Raw genomic sequence first — 26,792 nt, forward strand, 5'->3', positions numbered from 1 at the left:
CAAGATAGCTGCACACAGCTACAGGTGAAGAAGCACAATGGTTAGACGCAGTAGCAAATGCCTGTCATCTCAGTGACACAGGAAAGCCCAGCTAGGAAGCCTGCAGTCCAGACTAGCCCAGAAATACGAGTGAGACCCTACTTTGAAAATAACCAATACAAAAAGGCTAATGGAGTAGCTCCAGTGGAAAAACACCCATCTAACAAGCATGAGGCCTCAAGTATAACCCCTGGTACTACCAAAAATAAAAATAAATTTTTATGTAGAGACCCAGCAGAGAAGTCTGGGGCTATATGGCTTAGTGGTAGAGTGCTGGCCTAGCAAGTATGAAGCCTAAATATAGTCAGGGAATGACAACAAAGGCACCAATCAGTGGTTTCTAGGAGGACTTAACCAGTGAAGAAAACTTTATGCAGCAAGTTCCCATGGAACAGGGTCACACTGTGTGTACACACTTGTGCTGAAGGGGACAGATCAAGAAGAATAGGAGTGGATCCAGCCCCGAACTGACCCAGGAGGGAAAGTGAAAGAATTGGCAGTTCCATCCCACACTTACCAAACTCGATAGCACATCTCACCCCACAGAAAGAACTCCGTGGGGCTGGAGATACAGCCCAAGGGTATAGTGCGTACCTACTATGTGTGAGATCCTGGATTCAATACTCAGCACGTGTGCGTGCACACACACACACACACACACACACACACACACACACACACACACACACAGAGTAATTAATCAAAGAACCCCAAATCTTCAACAACAAAGAAACAATGAAAACATGTATTTATTAATCCTTAGGTTTCTAAAATTTAAAATCCTAGGTAGGCAGCAGACAGAACTGCATATGCCATTTAAAAATTTATCACTAAGCTACTATTTTAAATGATTCAGTAACTTTCTGATATTATTTATCTAAACCTCTTTTTCATTTTTTGTAAAAAAGAAAACTGAGTGCCACATGTCTGGCCATGATGTTCAATAATTCTTGCTAACCTTATGAAATCTTTATTGATCTTCCTGCTGGCTTAAAAGCTTGACTCCATTAGTGTCACATGAGAGCGAGTAAAGAGGAGAGGAAGGAAGAGCCAAGCTGGTTTGTGGGCTGGGACTGTCTCTCTTAGATGCACTTCGAAACACTAGAGAGAGACTGTGGGCCATGGGAGCCTTCAAAAAAAATTGCATAGCTCCAGTAATGGCACCAATGCGCCTTTGCAATCACATGCTCTACTGTCCGCTGTGCTCTGTGCAAGGTTCCCACGAAGGGACTTTTCCTTTCTACTTTGGAACACAGGGGTCTATGGAAGAGATTTTTTTTCACCTGATCACAATAATAAGTCCAACAGATGACCTGGTCAAGCTGCTTGCTCTCTGGCAATTTTTCTATGACTTAGGGCTGTTTCTATTTAAATCCCAATGACAGATACAGAACTCGACATGGAGAAGATAATTTCAGTTACAGGTTTTGGCAAGACGCGCAAGTGGGCTGGGAAGCAGCAAACATTTCAAACTCAGTTTCCTGCTCTGTGCAAGCAAGCACCTCTCTGATAATTGTTCAGTTGGACACACTCACACACTCACACACACACTCTCTCTCTCTCTCTCTCACACACACACACACACAGAGCTTTGGGAGAGTCAACTCAAACACAGAACTAGAGGTTGAATCAGATTCAGTCACCTTTTCATAGTAAAAGATAGTTGAATGTTAGTAAATTTATGTTTCATCTTATAGTTGCAATTTATCTAAGACAATTTACACAGCAGGCCAGATACTGCTGTCCTTTGTATTTCTTTTATATATAGTCACATATATTTCTTATATTTGTTTATTCAAATATACCTGATGGGAGTATTATAACTTAGATTATAAGCACTGTTCTTTATTAATAAAATTTGCATTCAAATAAGAAAATAAAATACTTTCATAATTCCTAGTGCCTTTTCTGATTTATTCCACATAATATAAAATTTCTCCTTTAATTTCTTCATAACTACAAACTTGTGTAGTAAAAATCAAAGCTTATCAAGTTATTTAGCATCTGATAAGCCTGGATTTAATTTCCCACATTACCTCAGTCTGTCTCCTATTTGCACTTAAGACAGCACCCTGCTCAGCAAATCTCCTTATGCTTTGAACTGGAACTAACCACAGATTAAGGATCTCTTATTCATAATGCTCTGGACCACAGGTGTTTCAGTTTTAGATGGTTTCATATTCTGGAATATTTGTATATGCATAATTAAGTTTCTTGGGATGAAACTTAAGTCTAAAGAAGAAATGCATCCATGTTTCATATATATATATATACACACACACACACACACACACATCCTAAAGGTAATTTTATATGTTATTTTTACTGTGCATGCTATCATAGGAGGTCAGGTGTGGAGTTCCCTACCTGTGACATTATGTGCATGCTCAAAAAATTCAGGAATGCGAGCATTAAGGAATTTTGGATGAGGGATGCACCACTTATATCAAGTAAGAAATGTGTCTCCTCTTACCTTTTTTTCCTTCGCCAGCTAATTCTAGGTTATATTGTTTCTGAGTTTGTGATTCCCTCACTTATTGCTTGTCTTTGAAAGGTTACCCTACTCTTACGGCCTGAAGTACTACCTCTGAGGTGTCAGACATCATCAAAATGCATTCAAGCCCACAGCTGCATGGAAGCAGGAGCGAGCAATGTTCCGGTCTTCCAGCTCTAGGGACTGCACACTGGTGGATCTTTGCAATCGCGGGAACTCTGTCAACATCTGAATTCAATGTCCTCAGAATATCAACCAACCCCTGATGTCGCTCTCAACGGAACCACCATATTCCCAGGCTCAGAAATGTTAAGTCATTTTTCCAACAAATATTTCCAGACACTCTCACCCCAGGCCAGAACTGAGACTACAAAGACACAGAATCCACATTCGAGATACTTAGAAGACAATGTGCAAACACCAGAAACAGCAACATCACGTCCACCACACTTTTGAAAAACCAACTACCAAAATGAACTATCCAGATAGTGTGAAAGGGTCTCTGAAAGTAAGTGAAGGCTGATGTGAAGAACACTCCTTGCTGGGGCCATATGTGAGCAAAACTACCAAGGCAAAAACTAGAAAGGATGAGCAGAGGCCTGGCTGGGCAGAACAGGATTAGAAAGAAAAGCAGATGGAGTAAGTGCTACCCAGAACTCCAAGTCTGGATTTTACTGTAGAAGTGCTAGAAAGCCACTGACAGGTAGAAACTCCTGGCTGTGAACTCTTCAGTAGGTTCTGCACCTGTGAACAGTGAACAGGGAAGCTAACAGCCCTGCTAGAAAGGGACTTGAAAAGGTAATCACTGGAGAGAAAATGACAAAAGGGAATAAGACCCCCAGTATGCATCCAAGGAATTCTGCTGGCTGAGAAATGATCAGATTGGTTAACTTACTTGATTCACCTACAAAACTGTGATGATTAAGGGGGGGAAAGAAACACAGAGGAATGTGAATGTGGTGAAACTGTGCCTGCAGTTGAGGAAAGGGGAGAGTCACGTGGTCACCCCTGGAGGAGCTCACGGCCCTGGCACAGCATGGCAGGAACTCTGTTGGGCCCCAGGGTCTCCTCTAATGCAGATCCTGTAAGACAGTCTAAGGAAATCAAACTCCACCACAAATGGCAGGGAGGAGGAGCAGTCGTTCAGAGAAGGAAATGTGCCCAGGCAGGAAATAGGTTGGCGTGGTTTGGGTCATTCTTCAGGAAGGCTAAAAGAGGAAACACAGATAGAAGTTGATTGGTGTAACTGATCCTCTATGGACTATCACAGTACAGGGAAATGGCCTGTCCACTTGGCAAACTTACAGATAGTGTGCTGTGACTCTCACTTGCCCTTCACACCAGAAAAAAGCGATTGTGTGGTCTGGTGGAACATCTAGCTACATTTTACATTTCATCTCTCTCTCTCTCTCTCTCTACATTTTACATTTCATCTCTCTCTCTCTCTCTCTCTACATTTTACATTTCATCTCTCTCTCTCTCTCTCTCTCTCTCTCATTTGTGTGTGTGTGTGTGTGTGCATGCGTGTGTGCATGTGTGTGTGTGTGTATACACACCACTAGAAGGGCATAAACTCAGGGCTGGGGTGTTTTTCATTCATGGCTGGTGTTCTACCACTTGGGCCATACCTCCATGCCCAGCGTTTTAGTAGTTAATTGGAGATAGAAATCACACAGATTTTCCTGCGCAGGCTGGCTTCAAACCTTGATCCTCAGATCACAGCCTCTTGGAGTAACCAGGATTATAGGTGTGACAACAATTCTCTATCACTCATTTCTTGTTACAAAGTCACAAGTGATTCAACAAAAGCATTTGGTAATCATGCACAACTAAGTGATATACAGCTTTTCCAATACTGCTGAAACAATTAAGATTTATTTCTTTGCACTTCATATACTCTGTAAAGAAAAAGAAGTCATGACTTGGTGATTATGGTAGATGCTATAAAAGATCAGTTTGGGGTTCTAGAACTTGGGAAGAGTAGTTCCTAAACTCCAGGCAGTTCATAGTAGAAAAGGTAAAAATCCATACCAGTGATTGAGAATGATACAGCCTAGAACATGTGCATACCAGACAAGTGCCTTCCCACTGGGCTGGACCCCAGGCTGCAAATTTTATTGATATGTGCTAAGGCTGGAGAGAAAAAGTGATCACAGATTCTCAGGCGGGCCAAGGTCATGTCCACTCTGTATGAGAAAAGGTTTTCTAGAACATTGTGTCATAGAAGACATAAAATCTACATCCTCATAAAGAAAGGCATATATATAAATGGTATCATATAGAAAGGTCTGTCAGATGTCACTTCAGTAAGGATCTCAGAAGCATGGTGGCATCATTCAAACACAAGACAGTGGCCTGCATTGTGCATAGAAAGCACGTGGACAGGACAGCACAGTGACAGCACCAGAAAGGTCTTGTGAAAAGCCTTTCAGCTGGACAAACTCATAATGCCCCATCTTCACTGAGGCAATTTATCAAATCTCAGGAATCATCTACCTTAGCTGAGCATGAGAAGATGCAGATTTCAGAAAAGCATGTGTTCTTTATATTTCATACAGCCATGGGCAATCACCTATCAGGCCATTTTGTTTACTATTAATACATCTCTTTAAGTTATGTTAACAAAATCCTTTGGACACATTTAGTCAACATGAATAAGCAGTACATTCAATCAAAGCTTTTATCAAATAAAAGCTTTCTTTCAGCCAGATGCCAATCCAATAAATGAAATAGAAAATGCAATTATCTCCCACCTGTATTAACAAAAACCAGATCAAAAAGCAAGCCTTTTCAGCTACACTAATGGCTTTCTCTCAGCAACTTACATCTCTCACAATGCTTAACTGTAATATGAATATTCCTGTCCCATAACAGGAACCATGTTTATGACCAAGCAAATTGCAGGACAAAGTACAAACAAGAGGAGGAAAGTCTAACCATGTTAAAGTTTCCCAGTTACCCTGAGAAATATTACGTCAGGCCCTAGTTTCCACCCATCTGTGTTTCAATGGCTCAATGGAGTTTATAAATTAGAACCTATTCAGCTCAATGTGTAATTAGGAGAAACTAAGTAATTTAGAAGAGAAAAAAATAATTAGAACTCAGTTCTATTACAGGTTGTTTAATTAAAAGTTGAGCAACTGATAGAGGTGGTTTTTATTTCAATGGAATAAAAATTTACTTGCAGAAAAACTGGAATGGCTAATGCCAGGATTTCATAAAAAAATTATTGCAGGCCACACAATAGAAAAGAATTTATACTTAAATATAAAATAAAGTGACCAAAGTGGAAAATAAACAGGTCTTAGAAATAATTCCAAAAAACAGTAGGCTCTTTTAAGTATCTTTTAAAAAATATGTGCATGAATCCCTATGAATATTAGTTGACTGAGCTTAATCAACAAAACTTGCTGCAAAATATCAGTAATTAGTCATTCCTCTTGTGTAAAGAAACAGTAAAACAGGCTTAAATTTCTTACACAAGAATGAGTGGTAAGTACTGAAAGGCAAAATTTATTCCAATATTCACTCTAAGGAACCTCTAAACTTTAACCTTGAAGTTCTAAAATGATAAGCTACCTATTCTTGCTATTCTGTAGTCATTTCTACATCTGCAGCCATCTTCCCACCACTGAAACACCAGCCCTCAACATCTCCAATTATGCACTTATAATCTTGTTTCATTTCTGCCTTAAAGCAGCACACCTGGCCAGGAAGTACAGAAAGCTCCATTCACCCTGATACTCCCATAACCCAGTCTTTCTACCATCAATATCCCAGCCTGAGTGGTCTATTCCTTTGAAATTGATGCACCTGCACTGACACATCATTAACCCTGGAAGCCCATAGTTCACACCGTTCATGGTCGGTGAGTACTTCTCATTTTTCACAAATGTGTAATGATAAATATTCACTATTATAGTAACATACAAAATCCCACCCACTTAGCATAGTTCAGCTCAAAGCTCTTCCTCATGAATTACTTTCTAGCTATTTTTACCCACATCACATTGCTTTGACTTTACTACACTCCAGTATGCCAGATACTGCTCAGCATTGGGTTTCATTCCATCATATATAATATTTAGACTCTGTTTCCAAAAGTTCTTTTTTTATGTTTTGTTTTTTTGGTCCGGTCGTGGGGCCTGAACTCTGGGCCTGGGCGCTGTCCCTCAGCTCTTCAGCTCAAGGCTAGCGCTCTACCACTTGAGCCACAGTGCCACTTCCAGCTTGTTTCCTTTTTGCTTATGTGGTGCTAGGGAATCGAGCCCAGGGCCTCAGGCATGCAAGGCAAGCGCTCTATCACTGAGCCATCTTCCCAGCCCATCTGTTTCCAAAGTTCTAAATTCTGATAGTCCTCTTGAGAGACCAGACAAAAAATGTGAACTATAGGGGGAAAAAACCCCAAACCAATAATGTAACATTTCTCTTCCAGAAATTCATGGAATTAATTCCTTTGCCTGCATCATAGGAAGGCTGTGTTACTGCAGTTACCCAGTAAGTCCCCATTCTCTGCTACTGCTGCTTCTGATGCACTGACCTACAGCCCTGGCCCTTTATATGTGTTGAGCTTACTTGTGAAGGCCTTGAATAGAGGACGTTATCTAAGACACATTTCTCCTGCAATTTGCTTTCTAGCTTACACATTCTCCTCTGTAGCCTGTCACTAGCTCTTCAATCTTTTCTAAATGAATGGTCACACTATTGGGACTTCACCCAAGAACCTGCTCTTAGATGCTGTAAAACTGAGTGTGTTCTCTGGGAATTCACTTACTATCCCTTCCCAGCTCAGTTTTGTAGGCCAAAATGGGAAAGCACCTGGGTGCTTGGAACTGGATTGCTTCCCTGGCCTCTTCTCTGCCTAGAAAACAGAATGGGGAAGTGTAATTGTGGAAGAATACATGTGGGCCACCTTCATTTCAAACCAGAATCATGAGGTTGCTCTGCCAGGAGGTACCCATCAGTGTGGAGTAAGGAGGCTGCTCCTTCCTCTCATATTGGGATTGGTGGTCCATGATGAAGGTGGCTGATGACACCTGCAGTGACATAGTGCTGTCTCCCATCTGGTAGGCGCTGTACAGGTGACTTCTTGCAACTCTAACTGGTGACTTTCAAAGGGGTATGATTTGTGTTCTGAAAAAATATCTGAATCTATTAAGTAATCGAGCTTCCCATTCTGGAGTACAAAGAGCTACGACAAAGCAGAAACTTTGGTACATGCCTGTCATTCCAGGTATGACAAAGAAGTATAAACCAGGCAGACTGTGGTTCCAAAGGTAGGCTAAGGCAAAAACTGAGACCCTGTTTCAAAATAACTAATGCAAGAAAGGCAGAAGGCATGACTCAGCAGTAGAGTGCCTAATTAGCAAGTGTGAAGCCCATACCACCACCAGCAGCTGAAAAAAAAAAAAAAGCAGCATAGGCTAGGATGTAGGATGTAGTCAGCAGGATAGGGCTTGCAGCATGTGAAGCCCTTGGTTTGATCACCAGGTCCCCTACAACACCAACAAACAATGAGCATTACTGCAGTCTAGTGACTGTAAGAGCCATGAGTAATCATTCTTCAGAAAAAGTTATATTTAGCCATTAGATTTAAAAATATTTGACTCAGAAAGAAATATATCTATGTTCCTCAATTAGTAACTGGATCTTCTTTAGCAAGGTTTTTTAGCAGGCTAAATATATTTTAAACAAATACCTGCTAGCCAAAATATGACAACTATTGATGTCGACAAAAAGTCTAGTCCTCATGGGTTCAAAGCGGACTTAAAAATCACCCGAAAATACAAAGCTTTCTCTGAAGATCATGAGCGTCAAGGAACAGCCAATGCCAGGCTTGTTATGTTTTACCAGGGAAAATTTACCTTCTCTTTCTGTAATTCACTAGATGGTCTTGAGAAATCTTAATCAAGAAAAAAATAACATTAAGTAATGCATGCCTATTGGCCTTCAGAATGGTCAAATTAAGGTGACCATATGGACAGGGATTATTTAGGACTTTAAACTGGAGATTAGGGCCTGCTCTCTAAAATAATAGAGGGGCATCAGCTATTGAGCATCAGTGACACAAAGACCAAATCCATGGTACAGGGAGTTAGGAACAAACACAATGCATCACCTCCATCATTGAGGCAGATTTCCTAGTCAACCACCTCTATCTGTGCATGTATTGTACCCAGGTAAACTTCTAGCGTTTTCTTGGATACCTGGAATTTTGCTTGTATACCTGGTAGAATAATTGCTCGATTACAAAGAACAATGTCTCACAATGATTTGTTCAATTTTAAGAAGCATTACTAAGGCAGAGATAATGCAGAAGACATATTTACTCATTTTCAGTTTCTTTCCTCCACTGACCCATCATGCTGTGTGGTCAGTGATGAAGGAGTTCCTGCTTCCCACCGGAGTGACACTCCTCAGGAGGTGAGCCACATTGCTCCTTTTGGCCTCTTTGGCCATTGGACAGGTTACAGTCTGGAATCCAGTCAGGTGAGGCCTGCATCTGAATGACTATCTCAGCACTCAGAGCAAGGTTCCCTGCCTCTGCCCCTGAGCCCTTAGATCAGTCCACAGAGATGCTCAGAAGCCAACAGCCCCTATGAATTTAGCCAGCTGGAAAATCACTGTGCTGCATAATTCCTTCTCTGGAGCAGAGCCAACATCATCAGCAGGTCCCCCAACCCACTGCCATTTAACAGAGTCAATACAGACACTATCGATGGCAAGGTTATAAAAATGCAACACTGATCTCAACAGCAATTTGGGGCCACCCAGTTAGTAGTATACATAAAAGAATGATATTTCATCTAAAATTTAGTGATACAGACAGAATTCATAGTCAGTTCACAGGTGCTTACAATTAAAATCAGCTGGCCATACACTGCACTTTCTATTGATTTGGAAATTATTATAAACCGACTTTAAATGTCTACCACTTCTCACTTCATTATGGGGAAAAAAAAGAAGCTCAACTCATTTTGTAAAACTTGACTTTACCAAAATGTTCAGGTTGATTGTAAGAGCTAGGAGCTAGAACAGCTATTCTAACATTATCCAAAGCTCAAAATGTTGATCATAATTTTTTTTTTTTGGGTCGGTTGTAGGGCTTGAACTCTGGGCCTGGGTGTGGTCCCTCAGCTCTCCAGCTCAAGGTGAGCACTCAACCACTTGAGCCACAGTGCCACTTCTGGTTTTCTGGTGGTTTATTGTAGCTAAGAGTCTCACAGACTTTCCTGCCCAGGCTGGCTTTGAACAGAGATTCTCAGATGCAGCCTCCTAAGTAGGTAGGATTACAGGTGTGAGCCACCAGCACCTGGCTGATCATAAATTTTTGTACTTTCATACACACACACACACACACACACATTTAAAGGCTCCAAATTCAAATAAGGATGTCCAGTTTAGCATCTGCTGTTTCTAAATGCTCATCCAGCCCTTGACTAACAAGATCTAATAGAGACAAATGATTCTAATATATGGCAGCAGAGCTTAATAAGAAAGGTTTGCCCAAAAAGAAAACTTTGACCAAGACAAAGTTAACAAAAGAACCCCACAACTCCGAAATACCACTGAAAGCATTTACAAGTGATACCATAAAGCAAGGAAACATATACATTAGAACTCATTATAACATCTAAGCTTTAAAAGTGTAGTGGCTCATGCCTGTAATCCTAACTACTTGGAAGCTGGCTATCAGGAGGTTAGCCTAGGCAAAACATTAACAAAATGTCTCAACCAATAAAAAGCCACAGAGCTAGGCTGTGATGGCTCATGCTTGTAATCCTAGCTACTCATGAAGCTGTGAGCTGCAGATTCTAGTTCAAAGCAGCTCCAGAAGAAACTCTTATCTCTAATCAACTACCCCAAAAAGCTGGATGTAGAGCTGTGGTTCAAGTGATAGAGTACCAGCTTTGAGCAGAAAAAGATAAGAGACAGAGCTTAGGCCCTGAGTTCAAGCCCCAGTACTGCAAAATCTACTATGTGGACCTCCTACACTTAAGAGGTGAGGTATGAAGACCTGTTCAAACCTATACCTCTGTTATGTCTCTCAGTTGGTCAGTTGGTCAAGTTGGTCAATGCTGTGGTTCCACTATTCATGGACAGCACATACTTCGGAAATTTGCCAAGGTGTCCATGAATTTGAATTCACTGCTACTCATAGCTAGAAAATGCTCAGTTTCCAGAAGATGCATTCATAGAGGATAGACAGAAGCCAGTTCTTTAATTTACTTTATAATCTATGCCCCTACTAAAGACCTGGACAATGAAATAGAATGTCAACCGTTTTCAGCATAGACACCCAGTCTAGAAAGTTAGTTTGTGGACTACATATTTGAATGTACAATCCACCCATCTCCCTCCTTCTTTCCTTCCTCCCCCTCCATCGTCCTCTTTCCCCCTCTCCCCCACCAAGGTCTTACTACACTGTCCTGGCTAGTTTTGAACTTGGGTTCAAGCCAACCTCCCACAAGGCATGTACCACTATTTCCACTCTCGATTTGCAATGGTTTTTAACTGGTGCTACTGACAATTGAACTAAAGGCCTTGTGTTTGCTAGGCAGGTGCTCTCTCACTTGAGTCACACCTCAAGCCCTACTATCTGTGTGTTATTTTCAGGATGGTCTCACTTTCCCACATGAGCTTCCCCATGTTATTGGGATGACAAGACACACACCATTGCAGCCAGCCATTGTGCCCTCAGCAGCTGGGATAACAAGGTGTAACACCAGGCCTAGCCACTGTTGAGACAGAGTCTGGAGAACTTTTTTTTGCCTGGACTGACCTCAAGCTGTGATCTCTACCTCCAAAGAAGCTAAGATTACAGGTTGGAGCTACTAAGCCTGGCTACAAATGTTTGAATATTCATTTCTACACTGTATATATAATCATCAGGATATAAGACAAATGCATATATAAGCCTTTATACTATAACCAGAGAAACATACAACAAATCTTTCTAGGCAACCAGAAGAAACATACAACGAATCTTTCTAGGCATAAAACATCTCTTCCCTTACACGAAGCCATCTGTTAAGTTGCATGTTGGACATTCATGCACAGCCATAAACTGAATTATGCTTGAAATGAAGGTCTAGCCTGATCAACCTGTGTTTTGGGGTAACACCAAGAACATCTACTGGCGTTTGCATTACGAAGTACGAACAAGATAGACAAGAAATGTAACTCATTATCTTATTTACCTAACTGAAATTCCTCTGTACATCACCTTGACAATTAAAAAAAATGTTTATCAGACAAGGAAAAAAATCTGCCAGGTGCTGTGGTTCACACTTGTATCCTACCAGTCAGGGGGCTGAGATCTGAGGATCACAGCTTGAAGCCAGCCTGGACAGGAAAGGCCGTGAGACTCATTTCTAAATAACCACCTAAAAACTGGAAGTGGAGATGTGGCTCAAAGTGGTAGAGCACCCACCTTGAGTGAAAAAGCTCGGGGATTGTGCCCAGACCCTGAATTCAAGGCCCACAATCAACCACGGCAAAAGTATTAATCTTGTTCCTACAAAGTGGGCTGCTGTGTCTCTTGTCTGGGTGTTGCAGAGGTCATCGTTTGAACATTACACAGAATCGCTTTTCATGTTAGTACTGGGAGTAATTGTATTTCTTCCGAGAACTGCCTCTTTTCTTTTCAGAGAAGCCAGTGGGGCATCTGGCACCACTTCCCACTGGTGACCACAGTGTGAAGAACTTGGAGACACTGGTTCCCTCACAGAATGTGCCTCATTCCCTGCACTATGTTATCTTCCCACTTGGATTTATCTTTTTTCTTCCTCAACTGCTTCTCATGTACATTAACACTTTGAGAACGAGGTACAATATCATACATAATTTTAAAAACTTAACACTAAAGATTTCCGATTCTTTGTTCAGAGTGCTTCCTTTTATTCAGTGGAATAAAAATGGGAATGAAAGATGTCGTGATATTTAAATTATGATTTGTAATTTATGATTATGTATCTTAAACTGTAATACTGGGTTTTGTTTCATTCTTTTGGGCCAGTCCTGGGGTTTGAACTCATGGCCTTGAACTTGCTAGGAGGAATTCTATTACATGAGTAACACCACCTTCCTTCTTATTTTGTTCTCCTAATTTTGTTTTTATGCTTTTCCTTGGGAGCGATACTCCCACTTCTTCCTCCCAAGTAGCTGGGATGATAGAGGGGCACTACCACATCCTGGCTTTTGGTTTTTTATTTGGTTGTTATTATTGCTTTTTGTTTTCTGGGAAGAGGAATCACTGAGTAGTACAATAATGTCCTGCTTTTTTTTTTTTTGAAGGTTACTGATGATAAAGTTTAGAACATGTTACCTAAAATATGACCATGGGAAACAACAATATACCATATCTATATTTGCCTCTTTGGCATAAAGATTTCATTGCACTGATTATTTTAAGAAACAGGAGGCACTGGAGAAGCTCTAGAATTATAGAAAGTTCACCTTAAGTGAGAGAAATTTAAAACTGTCAAGGAAATCTCTCTCTTATAAGGGTGACTCCTCTTGTCAGGAAGAAAGAACAGCATGGCTAAAATCTCTGTAAATTTTTATCAATGGAGGAAGGCCTTAAATCCTGACCTCACATCTATTTATTTATTAATCTTTCTTGACTATTTCTCCATCCCTTTTCCTTTGTTTTAGCAAGGTATTTAAGCTACCCTTTGGATTTGACTCTTGAGATTCACTTCGTTTTTCTGGGAAACTCCTCTATATATACATGAATCAAGAAAGCCATTTATTTTCACCAGTAATATGTCTCTTGCTATAGTAGTAGTGGTCCATACAACAAAAACCCAGGAAGGACAGAAAGTTTTGTTTTGTTTTGTTTTGTTTCATTCACTATACTATAAAACTAATAAGCAACTAGAAATACAGAGGTTAAAAAAAACCCGTTGTATTTTCTCAAGGGCATAATTTCAAAGCATTCTGTTGACAGCTATTGGCTATGAACCTGTGTAAAACATTCAGCATATTTCAACAAAGCTTAATAATTAATGAACATCCTATGTCATTAATTTATAATAAATCCAAGCTATCAGTTTTCAAATGTACTGCTCAAGATTCTAAGTGGTAATTAGCCAAAGGAGAAAGCCTTTAAATTCTTTGAATTAAATTTAAAATTTAAAAATTTTAAATTGTTTTAAAATTTAAAAATTTTAAATTAAGTTGAATTAATTTTCCCTATGCTCTCTGAAATCCAGGGAACATTCAGTGAATATGTTTAAGGATTCTAGATGTTAGGCTATTTAACTACCTTCCCCAATTTGTGAAGAGCCTTTCTTGTTATTAGAATATGTGTTGGAATAATGAAACTACCTCCTATCAGCCACCATAAAGAGAAAAGATCGTAATTACAATTAATTTAGATATCAGAATTTATCAGGATCAATTCTTTCAACAATGTTTATTAAAAGAAACCAGTCTTTCTTTGCTAAGGTGTGTTGTTGTGTTGTTATTTTTGTGTAGAGTTATGTCTTCTTTCAAATTGTTTGTTCAGCAAAACAGTTGTTCTTCAATGTCTCACCTCCACATTTAAGTGTCAGCCTCTGCATTTTATTATGTTAGTATATTTGACACTTAAATCCTGGTCACCCCCTTGTCTTACGTCACACAAAATCCTGAGATTCTTCCCAAATCACCAGTTTGAAGAAGTCCCATGAGAGTCTACCCAGCTCCAACTCTAAATGACAACCCTCCCAAGCAGATCTAACTATTGTTTGATCTGTTAAGCCCAGCCAGTAAATATTAATTTTTTTGGGGTCCAGACGTGGGGCCTGAACTCTGGGTCTGGGCGCTGTCCCTCAGCTCTTCAGCTCAAGGCTAGCACTCTACCACTTGAGCCACAGCGTCACTTCCAGCTTTTTTTTTTTTCTGCTCATGTGGTGCTGAGGAATCGAACCCAGGGCTTCATGCATGCAAGGCAAGCGCTCTACCACTGAGCCACCTTCCCAGCCCCTAAATATTAATTTTGATTTAAATGATCACGAAAATGTGATGCCACCCACATAATCTATTTACAACTCAAAAGGCCTTTCTTTAATTTTCATCCAAAGGACTGCATTTAACTACCTGAGATATTAAATTTGCCCCTAAGAAAGATATCGGGAGCCAGGTGCTATGGTTAGGACACAGTCTGTCCTTCAAGCATTGGAGGCTTGGTCCTCAGTTTGGGAGGGGGGAATGTGAGATGTGGCATTAAAGGCAGAACCTAAAGGGAGGGGACTAGCTGTGGAGATCAGGCTGTGCCTAAAACCGGAACTATAAAGAAATCTGTTTTCACCAATGGGCATTAAGCACAAAATAAAATCGTAATGGTTGAGGGTAATACTGTTTGTTGAAAAGCACCAATTCCTTACTTGGGCCCATAAGTTTACTAAAAGCAAGAGAAAAACTTGGTATACCAGCCTTCATTTTATATTTAATCTTTTCTCCAAGCCATTCACTTTGCAGTCCAGGACTTATGGATAACATGTCTATGAGGAGGAATATGGATTCAGTTTGGTCCAGTCCTATCCCAAGTCCTTTTTCATGGTAGCAGACTTGGGGGGGATGTCTGTGAAGCTGGCTAGGCAGAAATCTTGCTTGAAACAATAGTCAGAATAGTGGTAGAAAGAGGAACAGCCAGGCCATTCTAATGTGGTCTCAAAGAGAAATGAAGAACAAGGTATTGGGGACTGCAGTTCTAGGCCATCTTTGTTAAGCAACCTCAAAGGACTAGGCAGACTTTTTTCATGCTCTTGGGCTTTATGGAAGGCAGAACCTAAGTAAGGAATTGGGACATCTGTCAGACAGGAGAAATATCTAAGCAGAAAAGCATTCAGGCTGTTGTGTGGCTAATCTGTCTCTGTCTCTCTGTCTCTGTCTCTCTGGTGGTACTGGGGTTTGATGTCCAGTCCTTGTACTTGCAATGACTATTTAAGCCACATCTCCAGCCTTTCTTTGATTTGTTTTTCAGTTAGGGTCTTTTGTCTGAGCTGGCCTTGACTGGCAGTCTTCCTACCTCCCCCTTCCTGTGTAGCTGAGATAAAGGTATTATGGCAACACGCCCAGCCCGTTTGATCTATTTCCTTGCAGTATGAGTTTCCTTGGAGTATGAGGAGTCTGAACTCAGGGACTTGAGCTGGCTAGGCTAGTTTAATACCACTGGGCCATGCCTCTAACCCTTTGTTGAGCCATGCTTCTAGCTATTTGTTAGGGTTTTTTTTGTCTGGTTTACAACCATAATTCTCCAATCTCTGCCTTCTAAATGGCTGGAATTATAAGCTGTACTACCAAGCCCAGCCTGTGTGGCTATTTTTTTTTTTTTTTTTTTTTTTAGTGCCGGTCCTAGGACTTCAAACTCAGGACCTAGAAGCCGTCCCTGAGCTATTCTACTCAAGGTTAGTGCTCTTCCACTTGAGCCACAGCTTCACTTCTGGCATTTTCTGGTGAGTAATTATAGAGATGAGTCTCTCAGGCATTCCTACCAGGGCTGGTCTGGAATTGTGATCCTCAGATCTCAGCCTTGTGTGGCTATTTTTAACTAATACAGGGGATGCAAGAACAAACCTTTAAGTAGGGAACTTACAATTAAAGGAGAAGCAGTGGAAAATGATTTTGAAACCTCTCACTCTAACCACATAAAAGGTAGAAAAGCCAGTTGGGGAGAATACTAAGAATATGGCTGAGCTAGAGACACAGCGCTGAAAGGTAGCAAGTGCTATTCATCAGGAAAATGGAAGAAAATGGAAAGGCTTGCAGATAAGACATTCCAGTTACACCTTCAGGCTATAAAGAAGGCCCAGAAGGTAAAGAACAGATTTGATGCCCAGAGCTGCCTTGAGCCACGTTCCTGGGATTTCACCTTCCCAATGTAGCCCAGTCTGACTACATACATCATCCCCCCAGAGGATGAAAGCTATACATCTTGGTGTGTTCACAGGATATATCCTTTAGGCATATAGAACCCAAGACCTATGGGGACATGGCTTCGTCCACATGGGTTTCAAAGGATATTGCAGAAGGCCTGGGACCCAGGTAGAAACTTGTCACAGAGACTGAACCACTGCAGAAAGCCCTCACTATAGCATAAAAATACGACCTTCATTTGACAATGACATATAATAGACATGGTAGGCTCTCAGTATTTATAGGTAATTGGTTCTAGAACCCTATAGAATGCCTAAATCTGGGGATGCTGAAGTCCCTGATAAACTACACAATCCATACTTTACATCATCGCTAGATGACTTAAATCATCTTTTGATGAACTACAATACTTAATACAATGCCATGTAAATAGTAATACTGTACTCTTTAGGGGAAAATGACAATGTCAATACACATTGAATAAAGATATAACATAAAGAGAATACTAAATGTGGAACCCACAATTAAAAAGGTCCTATTGCATATGAAATGATGCTCAGTATCACTAGTTATCAGAGAAATACAAATTATCAGAGAAATACAAATTAAAACTATAGTGAGGCATCACCTATTGGAATGCCTGTTTTAACAACAACAAAATAAGATAACAAATCTTGACAAGGACAAGGAAAAACTGGAGCCCTGACATTGAGAAACTGGAGTCCTATACACTGTAGGTGAGAATATAAATGCCATTGTAAATGCCAGTGGTGCAGTGATCATCAAAAATAGTGAGAGGTTTCCTCAAAAAATTAAAAAAAAAAAAACCAACCCAAGTACTAGAAAAGAGTTATGGAGGTGTTTGTCCAAAAGAAATGAAATCATTCAGGCACTGGTGGCTCACACCTGTAATCCTAGCTACTCAGGAGGCTGAGATTGGAGGATCAAGGTTCAAAGTCAGCAAGGGCAGGAAAGTCTGAGACTTTTCTTTCTTTCTTTCTTTTTTCCTTTTTCTTTTTGTGGGTCGTGGGGCTTGAACTCTAGAGCTGGCACTGTCCGTCAGCTCTTCAGCTCAAAGCTAGCACTCTACCACTTGAGGCACAGTACCGCTTCTGGTTTTCTGGTGGTTTTATTGGATATAAGAGTCTCACAGACTTTCCAGATAGGACTACAGGTGTGAGCCTGTAGTTTATCTCTAACAAACTACCAAAAAGCCTGAAAGGGGACTGTGGCTCAAGTAGTAGAGTACTAGCCTTTAGCAAAAGAAGCTCAAGGACAGCACCTAGACCCTGAGTTCAAGTCCTAGAATTAGCTCAGTAAAACACAAAGCAAAATAAAAAAAAAATCAAAAGAACCAAAATCAAGCCAACATAGAGAATATCTGCACTCCTATATTTACTGTAGTATTACTTCTAACAGTCAAGATGTCAGAGTTAGTGAGTAGTTGAAGAAAAGGAATTCTGTCAGGTAGCAATGTGGCTTACTGTGGGTTACAGTATACCATGAGAAAGATATGAGTCACAGAAGTACCAACACCTGATTCCATTTCCATAAGATATATCAACTGACAATTTCATAAAAAGCAAAGTAGAATGGTGATTGCCAAGGCTGAGGGGGGAGGATGAAGAGCTGCTATTCACAAGTACCAAACTTCAATTGTGCAACATGAACAGGTGCTACACATCTCTGCTGTACTGTGCCTGAAGTTAGCAATGTTGCATTGTACACTTTAAACCTAAGAGGGCTGGCCAGATGGTAAACGTTCTTAACACAATTTTTTTTTATATTTTATTCTATTTTATTTGTGAAGATACTGTACAGAGGGGTTACAATTACATGGGCAGGATAATGCGTACATTTCTTACCAAGCATTGCAGCCTCCTCCTTTTGTTTACCCTTCACATCCCTTCCCAGCCTCCCCCCTCCCCCCCAATCCTTCTCCTTCCCCCCCTTCCCTCCCCCCCCCCCCCCCCGCACCGATGTTGTAAAGCTCGTTTTGGACATGACAACTTGTACTTCTCATTGTTGCAACAGGTCCACCTATATGCTTAAACAACTGGTTTTTCCCCATCTCCTCAAGTTATACTGACATCAAATATAGTAAAAGCAGGGGTTATACTGTGGGGGAGGGACCTACAAAGCAACAAAGAGATAATCTTATAAATGCTTTAGAAACACATGCATGAAAGAAAAAAACATTAAAATACACATCTAACGGTTCATTTTCCTGACATCACATTATCTGACCTTTTCCGCTTGACTCATACATATACGAGATATTACAAATAAGGGAAATCATGGGACCTATGTTTCCTTGGGCCTGGCTTACTTCACTTAATATAATTTTTTCCAAGTTTTTCCATTTCCTAACAAATGTGGCAATGTCATTCTTTCTCATGGAGGCATAGAATTCCATTGTGTATATATACCACATTTTCTTGATCCATTCATCTACTGAGGGGCATCTGGGTTGGTTCCATATCTTAGCTATGGTAAATAATGCTGCAATAAACATTGTTGTGCTGGTAGCTTTAGTGTGGTCTTGTTTGTAAACATTTGGGTAAATGCCCAAAAGTGGGATTGCTGGGTCATAGGGGAGTTCTATGTGAAGTCTTTTGAGGAACCTCCATACTGCTTTCCAAAGTGGTCTTAACACAATTTTTAAAAAGTAAAACAGGCTGAGAATATAGCTTAGTGGTAGATAGTGTGCCTTGAATGTGTGAGGTCTAAGTTTGATCTCCAGCATTGGGTGGAATTATAACGTATTGTTTTTGCTTGTTTTTTTACCCGTTGTGGGGATTGAACTCTAGGCCTGGGTGCTGTCCCTGTGCTCTTCGGCTCAAGGCTAGTGCTCTACCACTTGAGGCACAGCACCACTTCCAGTTTCTGAGATAAAAGTCTCACAGACGTTCCTGCCCTGATTGGCTTTGAACTACGATCCTCAGATCTCAGCCTCCTGAGTAGCTAGGATTACAGGCATGAGCCACACGCGCCCTGCTTATAACGTATTGTTACGTTGGCATAACTCTAAGGATTTAGCAGTATTTATCCACTGCCATTAAGAAGTTCAAAATTGGGTTGGAAAGGTAGCTCAGTGGCAGAGTGCTTGCCTTGCATGCCTGAGGCTGTGGGTTCGATTCCTCAGCACCACATAAGCAAAAAGAAAAAAGCCGTTAGTGGCGCTGTGACTCAAGTGGTAGAGTGCTAGCCTTGAGCTGAAGAGCTGAGGGACAGCGCCCAAGAGTTCAGGCCCCACGACCGGACCCCCAAAAAAATAAATAAAAAGTTCTGATTTTTGGCACATGTGCTGCTGACACAAGCACAGGATCCCATTTCTGAGATGCTATGTTGAGAAAATAACTAAACAATAGAAAAAAGGTCTATACACTAAATACTAATAACTGCAAAAACTCAAAAGCAATAATGGCCAGTGGGATCATTACCTACCAGGAAAAAAAATGAAAGTACTTAAAGACAGCATCATGCACAACTGCTCATAATATAATCCTTAATAAAAACAAGTAGAATACAATTATATACACTGATAGTGAAAGAAGATACAGGAGAAGACCACTAAGGCTGCCTCAGAATGGAGAAATAATGGGTGAAGTTTTTACCTGCCACTGAAGCAGGAAGATAGTACAGATTCATGAAGATAGTACAGATTCATGGTGGTCAGGGCTACCCTCAAGAACTGCCCACACATCTACCTTTGCCTAAGGGATGCCCCAAGATCCTTCCAAAAGACTACCAAAAGGTGCCGATAAAAGCTGCTGATAAAATTCTTTCAGCCAGCTGAACTGGTGCCACATCCTGATAACCTGATAACCGGATAATTCTCAGCAAAGCAGAACTTCACCTACTGCACATTCATGGGGCCAGGGATGATGACCTTACAATAACATTTTGGCCCCATGATACCAGGATCTCAGGTCACAACTGCTCAGTTTCTGTGAAGGACATGCAAATCCTGAAATAATGTGGGCATGTGTGAACATCCATCTGTTACATAAGCCTCATCTGCTAATCAATACATCCATCGGGATTACTGTAAATCAAAGGATTGCCCTAACTTTATGCAATCACTTACCCATTTTTCCTGATCTCCCCCACCCCCATACACAAAGCCCCAGTAAAGGCAGGAAGAAATGTTGCCCTTGGAACAGTAGGACTTTTGCTCAGACTGTTCTTGCACTTTTGCTCTCAATAAATCCATGAGTCTCTGATGTCTGTGCCCTGGTTCAATTCTTTCTTCAGGATGTAAAGGATCTGAAACCAAGATTCAACTGAGGGAACTCCATCCCTGAGACCTTCACCAAGGAAAACACACACACAAACACACACACACACATTCCCAACATTATCCTTGTCTTTTTAAATTGATCTGGTAGGGCTCTGTGTTTTGTTAGTGGTTTGAGACAGAATCTTCTAGTGTGGTCCAGAACTTTGTAGACCAGACTGGCCTTGAACTAACAATATTCCTACCTCTAGCTCCTCAGTGTTGGGATTACAGTTATAAATAATGACACCCAGATATTCTGCTGGCTTTTTCACTTAAAAAGACTGTCTTATTTCTCCTAGGAAAGAAAGATCTTATGTGGTGTTCCAATCTTTCAACATAAGTCAATTTACAATTTGCTGAGTTGTGACCTATGGAACCTGGGTGCCCAAGGCACCCAGTGTCAGAGGTCATTTTAGCTCATCCATTACAATGAGGTAGCAGTGAAACTCCTGAGTAATGTCATGTCATGACAAACACCATAGTAAAACTAAATCCAAGATCCACTTCAGGATTAAAAACATGGAAATTCTTGAAAGACTGCCCACAATTAATTTAATAGTGCTCGAAGAACACAGACCTTCTGTAGATCTGATGAGAACATACCATTTCCATTACGCACTCATTAGAATGCAAACAATGTTTAGATTGTATTCTGGATCTTAATCAACTTAGGTATTATTAGTTACATATAAGGAAATTTATATGGAATACCTGAAACTCTGTATAGAATTGATATCATTGAGAGCTACTTTTAACACAAGGGCCTGGCTTAATGTTAATACCCGTTGGTCTACTTTTAAATACTTAATAGTATGAAACATCATATTTCAATGCTCACATATTTGTCTATTTTGATAATCAGAAAAATACACTACAAAATGCAAATGCCCCAAATCAGAAGTCTTTTCTTTTTGGTACTGGTTATCTAATTCAGACCTCCAACATGCTAAGCATATGCCCAGAGCCCTAGGAAGTCTTCAAATGTTACATAAAAATGTTAATCTTTGACTTTGTAAGTGTTGTTACAGAAAAACATGAAACCTTTGCATTGTTGATATTAGATCCAGTTAAGTAGCAAGCTTAAATATTAACTTTGAATTTCTTGGCCGTTTATCACATGTTACTTGCTCTTTAGGTCATATCATTTTATGCTGTCTGCGATAAGATATTAAGAACATTTTATGAAGCTGGGTGGGTGGTTTAGGCCAGCACTTGGGAGGCTGAGGTTGGAAGAGAATAGAAAATTGAGTGTAGAATAGGCCATAGACATAACAAGACCTTGTAACAAACAACAAAAATAAATACCCTGATTTATGTAATGCAGAAAAGGTTTCTGGAATTATTTTTTTTTAACAGACTATGCCTTGAAGGAAAGTGACTTCTAACTAAGAATGACCATGTCTTTAAGAATTGCAATGGGCATTTTGAAGTATGCTACAAATCAAGTCATTTAACTTGAAACATGGACTTCATTTAAACAGTTTTAGATTATCCTCTCTCATTACTATTAGAGGAGTTTTGGACATTAGTGAACAAGTTAAAATATTTTGAACAAATTCCCTACCTTGGTCTTGAAAAGTATATATATGCTATATATGCTAAATAGTCGTAAACTTGTTGCTCATGCATGTATTCATTCTTTGGAATCTGTGTGTGTGTGTGTGTGTGTGTGTGTGCGTGTGTGCGTGTGTGCGTGTGTGCACGCGCGCACGCGCCACTACTAGGGCTTGAATTCAGGGCCTCATACGGTTCTTCAGCTTTTTCCACTCAGAAGTGGCACTCTACCAATGGAGTCACACTGCCCCTTTTGGCTTTTTGCCAGTTAACGGAGATAAAAATCTATTTGTCTATCCAGGCTGGCTTCTAACCATGAACCTCAGAGCCCAGCCTCCTGAATAGCTAGGATTACAGAAATGAGTTAAGAGTGCCTGGCCTATGCCTATATTCTTATGTACTAACATCTCCCCCAGTACTAGGGCTTAAACTCAAGTCTTCATGTTCTTGCTCAGTTTTACTCAGCTTTTTCGGTTGCAGCTGGTGTTCTACCATTCCAGCCTGGCCTTTTGCTCCGTAAGTGGAAATGGGAGTCGGCCAGACTTTTCTGCCTTGGTTGGCTATGAGAACCTCAATCCTCCAAATCTCAGCCTTCTGAGTAGCTGGGATTACAGGCATAAACCACTGGTGCCCAGCTCAAGAGAAAATCTTAACCAAAGTTTTGAAAGCCCAATTAAAAATTTATTTACTCATATTGAAGTTCTGGTAAGAAAATACATCAGTGTCAAAATGCTGTACAAATGCTTGCAATTCAGGACTAAAGTTTCAGAGAATTCAGAGAATATTCAGAGAACAATGACTCAACAAAACACTCCAAGAAACAACTGATGGCTTTTACTACCTTACTTGCATCTTAGAAAGTGTTAAGTCTCAGAACTTAGGCACCTTTAAGTGTGACCTGTGGTTACCTTTGACTCCAGTCTCTTCCACTCCTTTTATTTTTTTTTTGTCGGTCATGGGGCTTGAACTGTGGGCTTGGGCGCTGTCCCTGCGCTCTTCAGCTCAAGGCAAGTGCTCTACCACTTGAGCCACAGCGCCACTTCCGGTTTTCTAGTGATTTATTGGAGATAAGAGTCATGGACTTTCCTGCCCGGGCTGGCTTTGAACTGTGATTCTCAGATCTCAGCCTCCTGAGTAGCTAGTATTTTAGGCATGAGCCACCGACACCTGGCTCTTCTACTTTTTTTAAACTCTATCTTATTTCTACGACATGTATGCAGATTTTTATATTTAAGCTTCCACAGCTCTGGCTAGAATACAAGATTTCTGGGAACATGTATTTCCTAGAAAGCAAAACTTAACTTCTGTCCTTGACTCACCCTTGCAGGTTCCTGCTCCCCATGGGTTACTGCCTGTTTTGCTATAGAACAGTTAAATTACACAATCCAGTACTACATCATGACATTGTCTTTCTATGCCACATAATTTAACTGTTTTTGGTTTTCTCTTCTCTTTGGAACATTGTTCATCATTTATCATCACAAGATATGCTGAGATTTCTGAGATATGCTGAGTTTTTATTCTTCTAAAACTTGAAATGAACCAGCAGTAGTTTGCCAGCTACGGGACAAAAAAAAAAAAAAAAGCTAGTCTCATTGCAGTGAGATTTTGGGGGTGAGAAGAAGTGCCAAGGATGGAACTAAGGACCACATAAGTGTTCTACACGTAAGTGAGCTACATCCCTAGTCCAAAACCACAGATTTCATAGAAGACAGAATCTATTTTTTAAAAGATAATTTTTGGGGTTTTATTTTTTTAAAAAAAGTTTTACTGTGGCCTGCTCTACTTGCCCATCCTTTTTTTTAAAAAATTTTATTTTATTTTATTTGTGAACATACTGTACAGAGGGGTTACAATTACATGGGCAGGATAATGCGTACATTTCTTACCAAGTTGCCCATCCTTTTGAAGACTAGAGATGGATGAGTTGATCAGATGCCCACTGAGAGTAATGTACTATTCTAGGTACCCAGAGACAGCCGTGAGGGAAACTAACAGCATTCCTTACCCTTCTAGTGCTTCCATTCCAGTGGGGAGCAGACTCATAAGCATTAAAGCAGTGGGAAAAGGCAAGTGCCAGCAGCTGCACTGATGGGCCACCGGCCCTGACTGGCCAGATGCAGAGAAACTCTTGGCGAATACCAGCTCAGCCCCATGCCTGTCTGTCACATTGGTGGATGAGCAGCACGGCTGCTCTGTGGACAGAGAGCACACATAGCTACTTGGGTGGACAGAAGACAGCTGCCTTCCAGAAAGGAAAAAATGATATCTCTATAAAATAGACTCCTTAGAAAGAATCTGGAAATCAGCTGACCAAACACATTTTAGGAAAGACTTTATTACAACCCCAAAAATTTGAGAGTATCTCATTGTATAACAATACTGACAGAGAATATAATTTTTCTGCCATCACAAGACTAGTAAATGTTAGATCTAATAGACAAACTCAGGGTTTTGGAGTCTAAATTTCAACCCCCTGATCTCAGCTTCCTGAGTCTAGGATTACAGATATGAGCTACTGGTACTTAGCTCTCAAAGGTGTTACTAATGTGCTGCTCTGATTCTATTATTTCATAGTCACAAAACTTTTTTTAATCACTTAATCACACCAGTTATTTGTCTCTTAATAGTTATTATAGCATGGCTACAGAAAATTCTTATTTCTTCCTTAAAGCAGATGTTTTATAATAAAAAAGCAACCTATAAAGACATGTGTAATTTAAAAGGCAAGTAATTCAGTGAACACTACATCTATATCCTGATAACTTAAGCTTTATGAAAAACTGTATTTAAATAAACTTGTAGAGAAGAAAATACAATGATAAAACAACTCTCCAGAATGCAGTGACAAGATTCCAGTGCTTGCAGTTTTCTCGGTAAAACTTGTCTGTGATTCACTAGTTACATGGCAGGGAAATGAAGGCATTTTTGATGAGGAAAGACAAGTGGGAAATGTACTCAGTGTTTCTCATAAAAAGCTAAAATAAAGTCAAGCAATGAAATGTGAGTACTTCTTAATATGCACAAATTTATATGGGTAAATAGAAGAACAACCATTTTCCAAAAATCATCTTGCTGTGATCTAGACAGAAATATTAAGAAGTTATCAATAAATGATGCTCGTTTTCTTTAGACAGCAGCCCTATGTAGATCTAGCAGTTTCTTAAGGAGACCTTAGGAATTTAAGTTTTCATTTTGATTCTGCCACCAAAAAAACCCAGAAACATGGAAAATGGAGATTGATCATCTTTGCCTTTAGCTTTCACAAAAGCTATTGCATGGCTTCTGATCACCATGACAGATAAATAAATCCCTAACTTGAAAGGATCCTTTAAGGGAGTGGCACTGTGGCTCAAGAGGTAGAGCATTTGCCTTGAGCTGAAGAGTGCAGGGACAGCACCCAGGCCCAGAGTTCAAGCCCCACAACTGACAAAAAGAAAAGAAAAGATCCTTTAAAATTTCTACTCTTTTCTTTGGAAGAATAGTAAAAGCCATAAAGTTTATTTTTAAAATAGTTTTTTAAAAAGATTAAAAGATTTCCTACTCTGTACTTAACACCTGTTGTGTTAATTGTCGGAACAGGCTTAAAGATCATGTGGTTCCTAGAGATCCTTACTACAGTTTTCAAAGGACATGTTGGGCCAAAGAACTTACAGTCCATCTTAGCGTCTCCAATCCATAAACCCTTCTTTCTTGAATACGCTGCCACATATCTGCATGTCTCTCTCTTCTTGCTTTGAGTCCATCAGCCAGGAAAGACCAAAGGATCTGAGAAGCCCAGTTAATCACACTACAATTATCTCACAGCTGAGGTACACTTGGGAGGAACGCAAAAGGGCAATGAGACCTACAACTCTGCAGTCACCAAGTTTAAACAGTAACCCTGCTCACTGAACCAACGTAAAAGCTGAGAATGGCTCTGTTCAATAGAGCCAGTGAAGCTCAAAGGGGTCTGGGCAGCAGCAGGGGAGGCCTCGCCTGCTGAAGAAATGCATGCTAAACGCCCTAATCTCAGGGACTCACTCAGGCCCAGCCCCCAAAACTACGAGCATGAAACACACTAAAAATAAATTTGGTTTCCCAAAAGCAACCAAGTAGCATGTCTCCAGACTCTTCTGCCTTTTGGTTTTCTGATTCATTAACAATGACGCGTAAAGCCCTCGAGGTTGTGGCTGATTCTGTTCCCTTACCAGAGGAAAAATCTGCAAAAGGGAAAGGCAGCCATTGAGAATCAGTCAGGCAGAGACCTCTGTTCTTTCCCTTTGCAGCTGAAGACAGACACAGGGTCACTGAGGCCACATGAAGTGAAGTTGATGTGCTTTGTTCAGAAACCTGGGACAGACTTGTTTTAGCTACTTTGGAAAATTCTATTGGTCTTCTAACAGGGGAGAAAGAACCAAAGAATACAAATGCTGAAGCTTTAGAAATTACTTCTGCATTCATTACATCCAAAGTCTCAGAAACTACCTGTTTTTTTCAGTCAATGATAAACTTCACAGTGACCTTTGAATTCAATATCTGCCACAATTTTGCCCTAGGTTTATCGTTAAAAGGGCTTTC

At 40.3% G+C, this 26,792-nt stretch overlaps 1 protein-coding gene across 1 annotated transcript in view; it reads right to left on the reverse strand.

The window, feature by feature from the left end:
* The window catches only part of Map7 (microtubule-associated protein 7), an 87,098-nt gene extending 61,044 nt beyond the window's left edge, over positions 1 to 26,054 (reverse strand). The window contains exon 1 of the mRNA XM_013026878.1: positions 25,887 to 26,054. Within this exon, the coding sequence (XP_012882332.1) occupies positions 25,887 to 25,893 (7 nt within the window). The 5' untranslated portion in view covers positions 25,894 to 26,054. The remainder of the gene's footprint in view (positions 1 to 25,886) is intronic.
* Between the last annotated feature and the right edge of the window lie 738 nt (positions 26,055 to 26,792).

The sequence above is a fragment of the Dipodomys ordii genome, unplaced genomic scaffold, assembly GCF_000151885.1.
Source record: "Dipodomys ordii isolate 6190 unplaced genomic scaffold, Dord_2.0 Scaffold97, whole genome shotgun sequence".
In the NCBI taxonomy this organism is placed as follows: Eukaryota; Metazoa; Chordata; class Mammalia; order Rodentia; family Heteromyidae; genus Dipodomys; species Dipodomys ordii.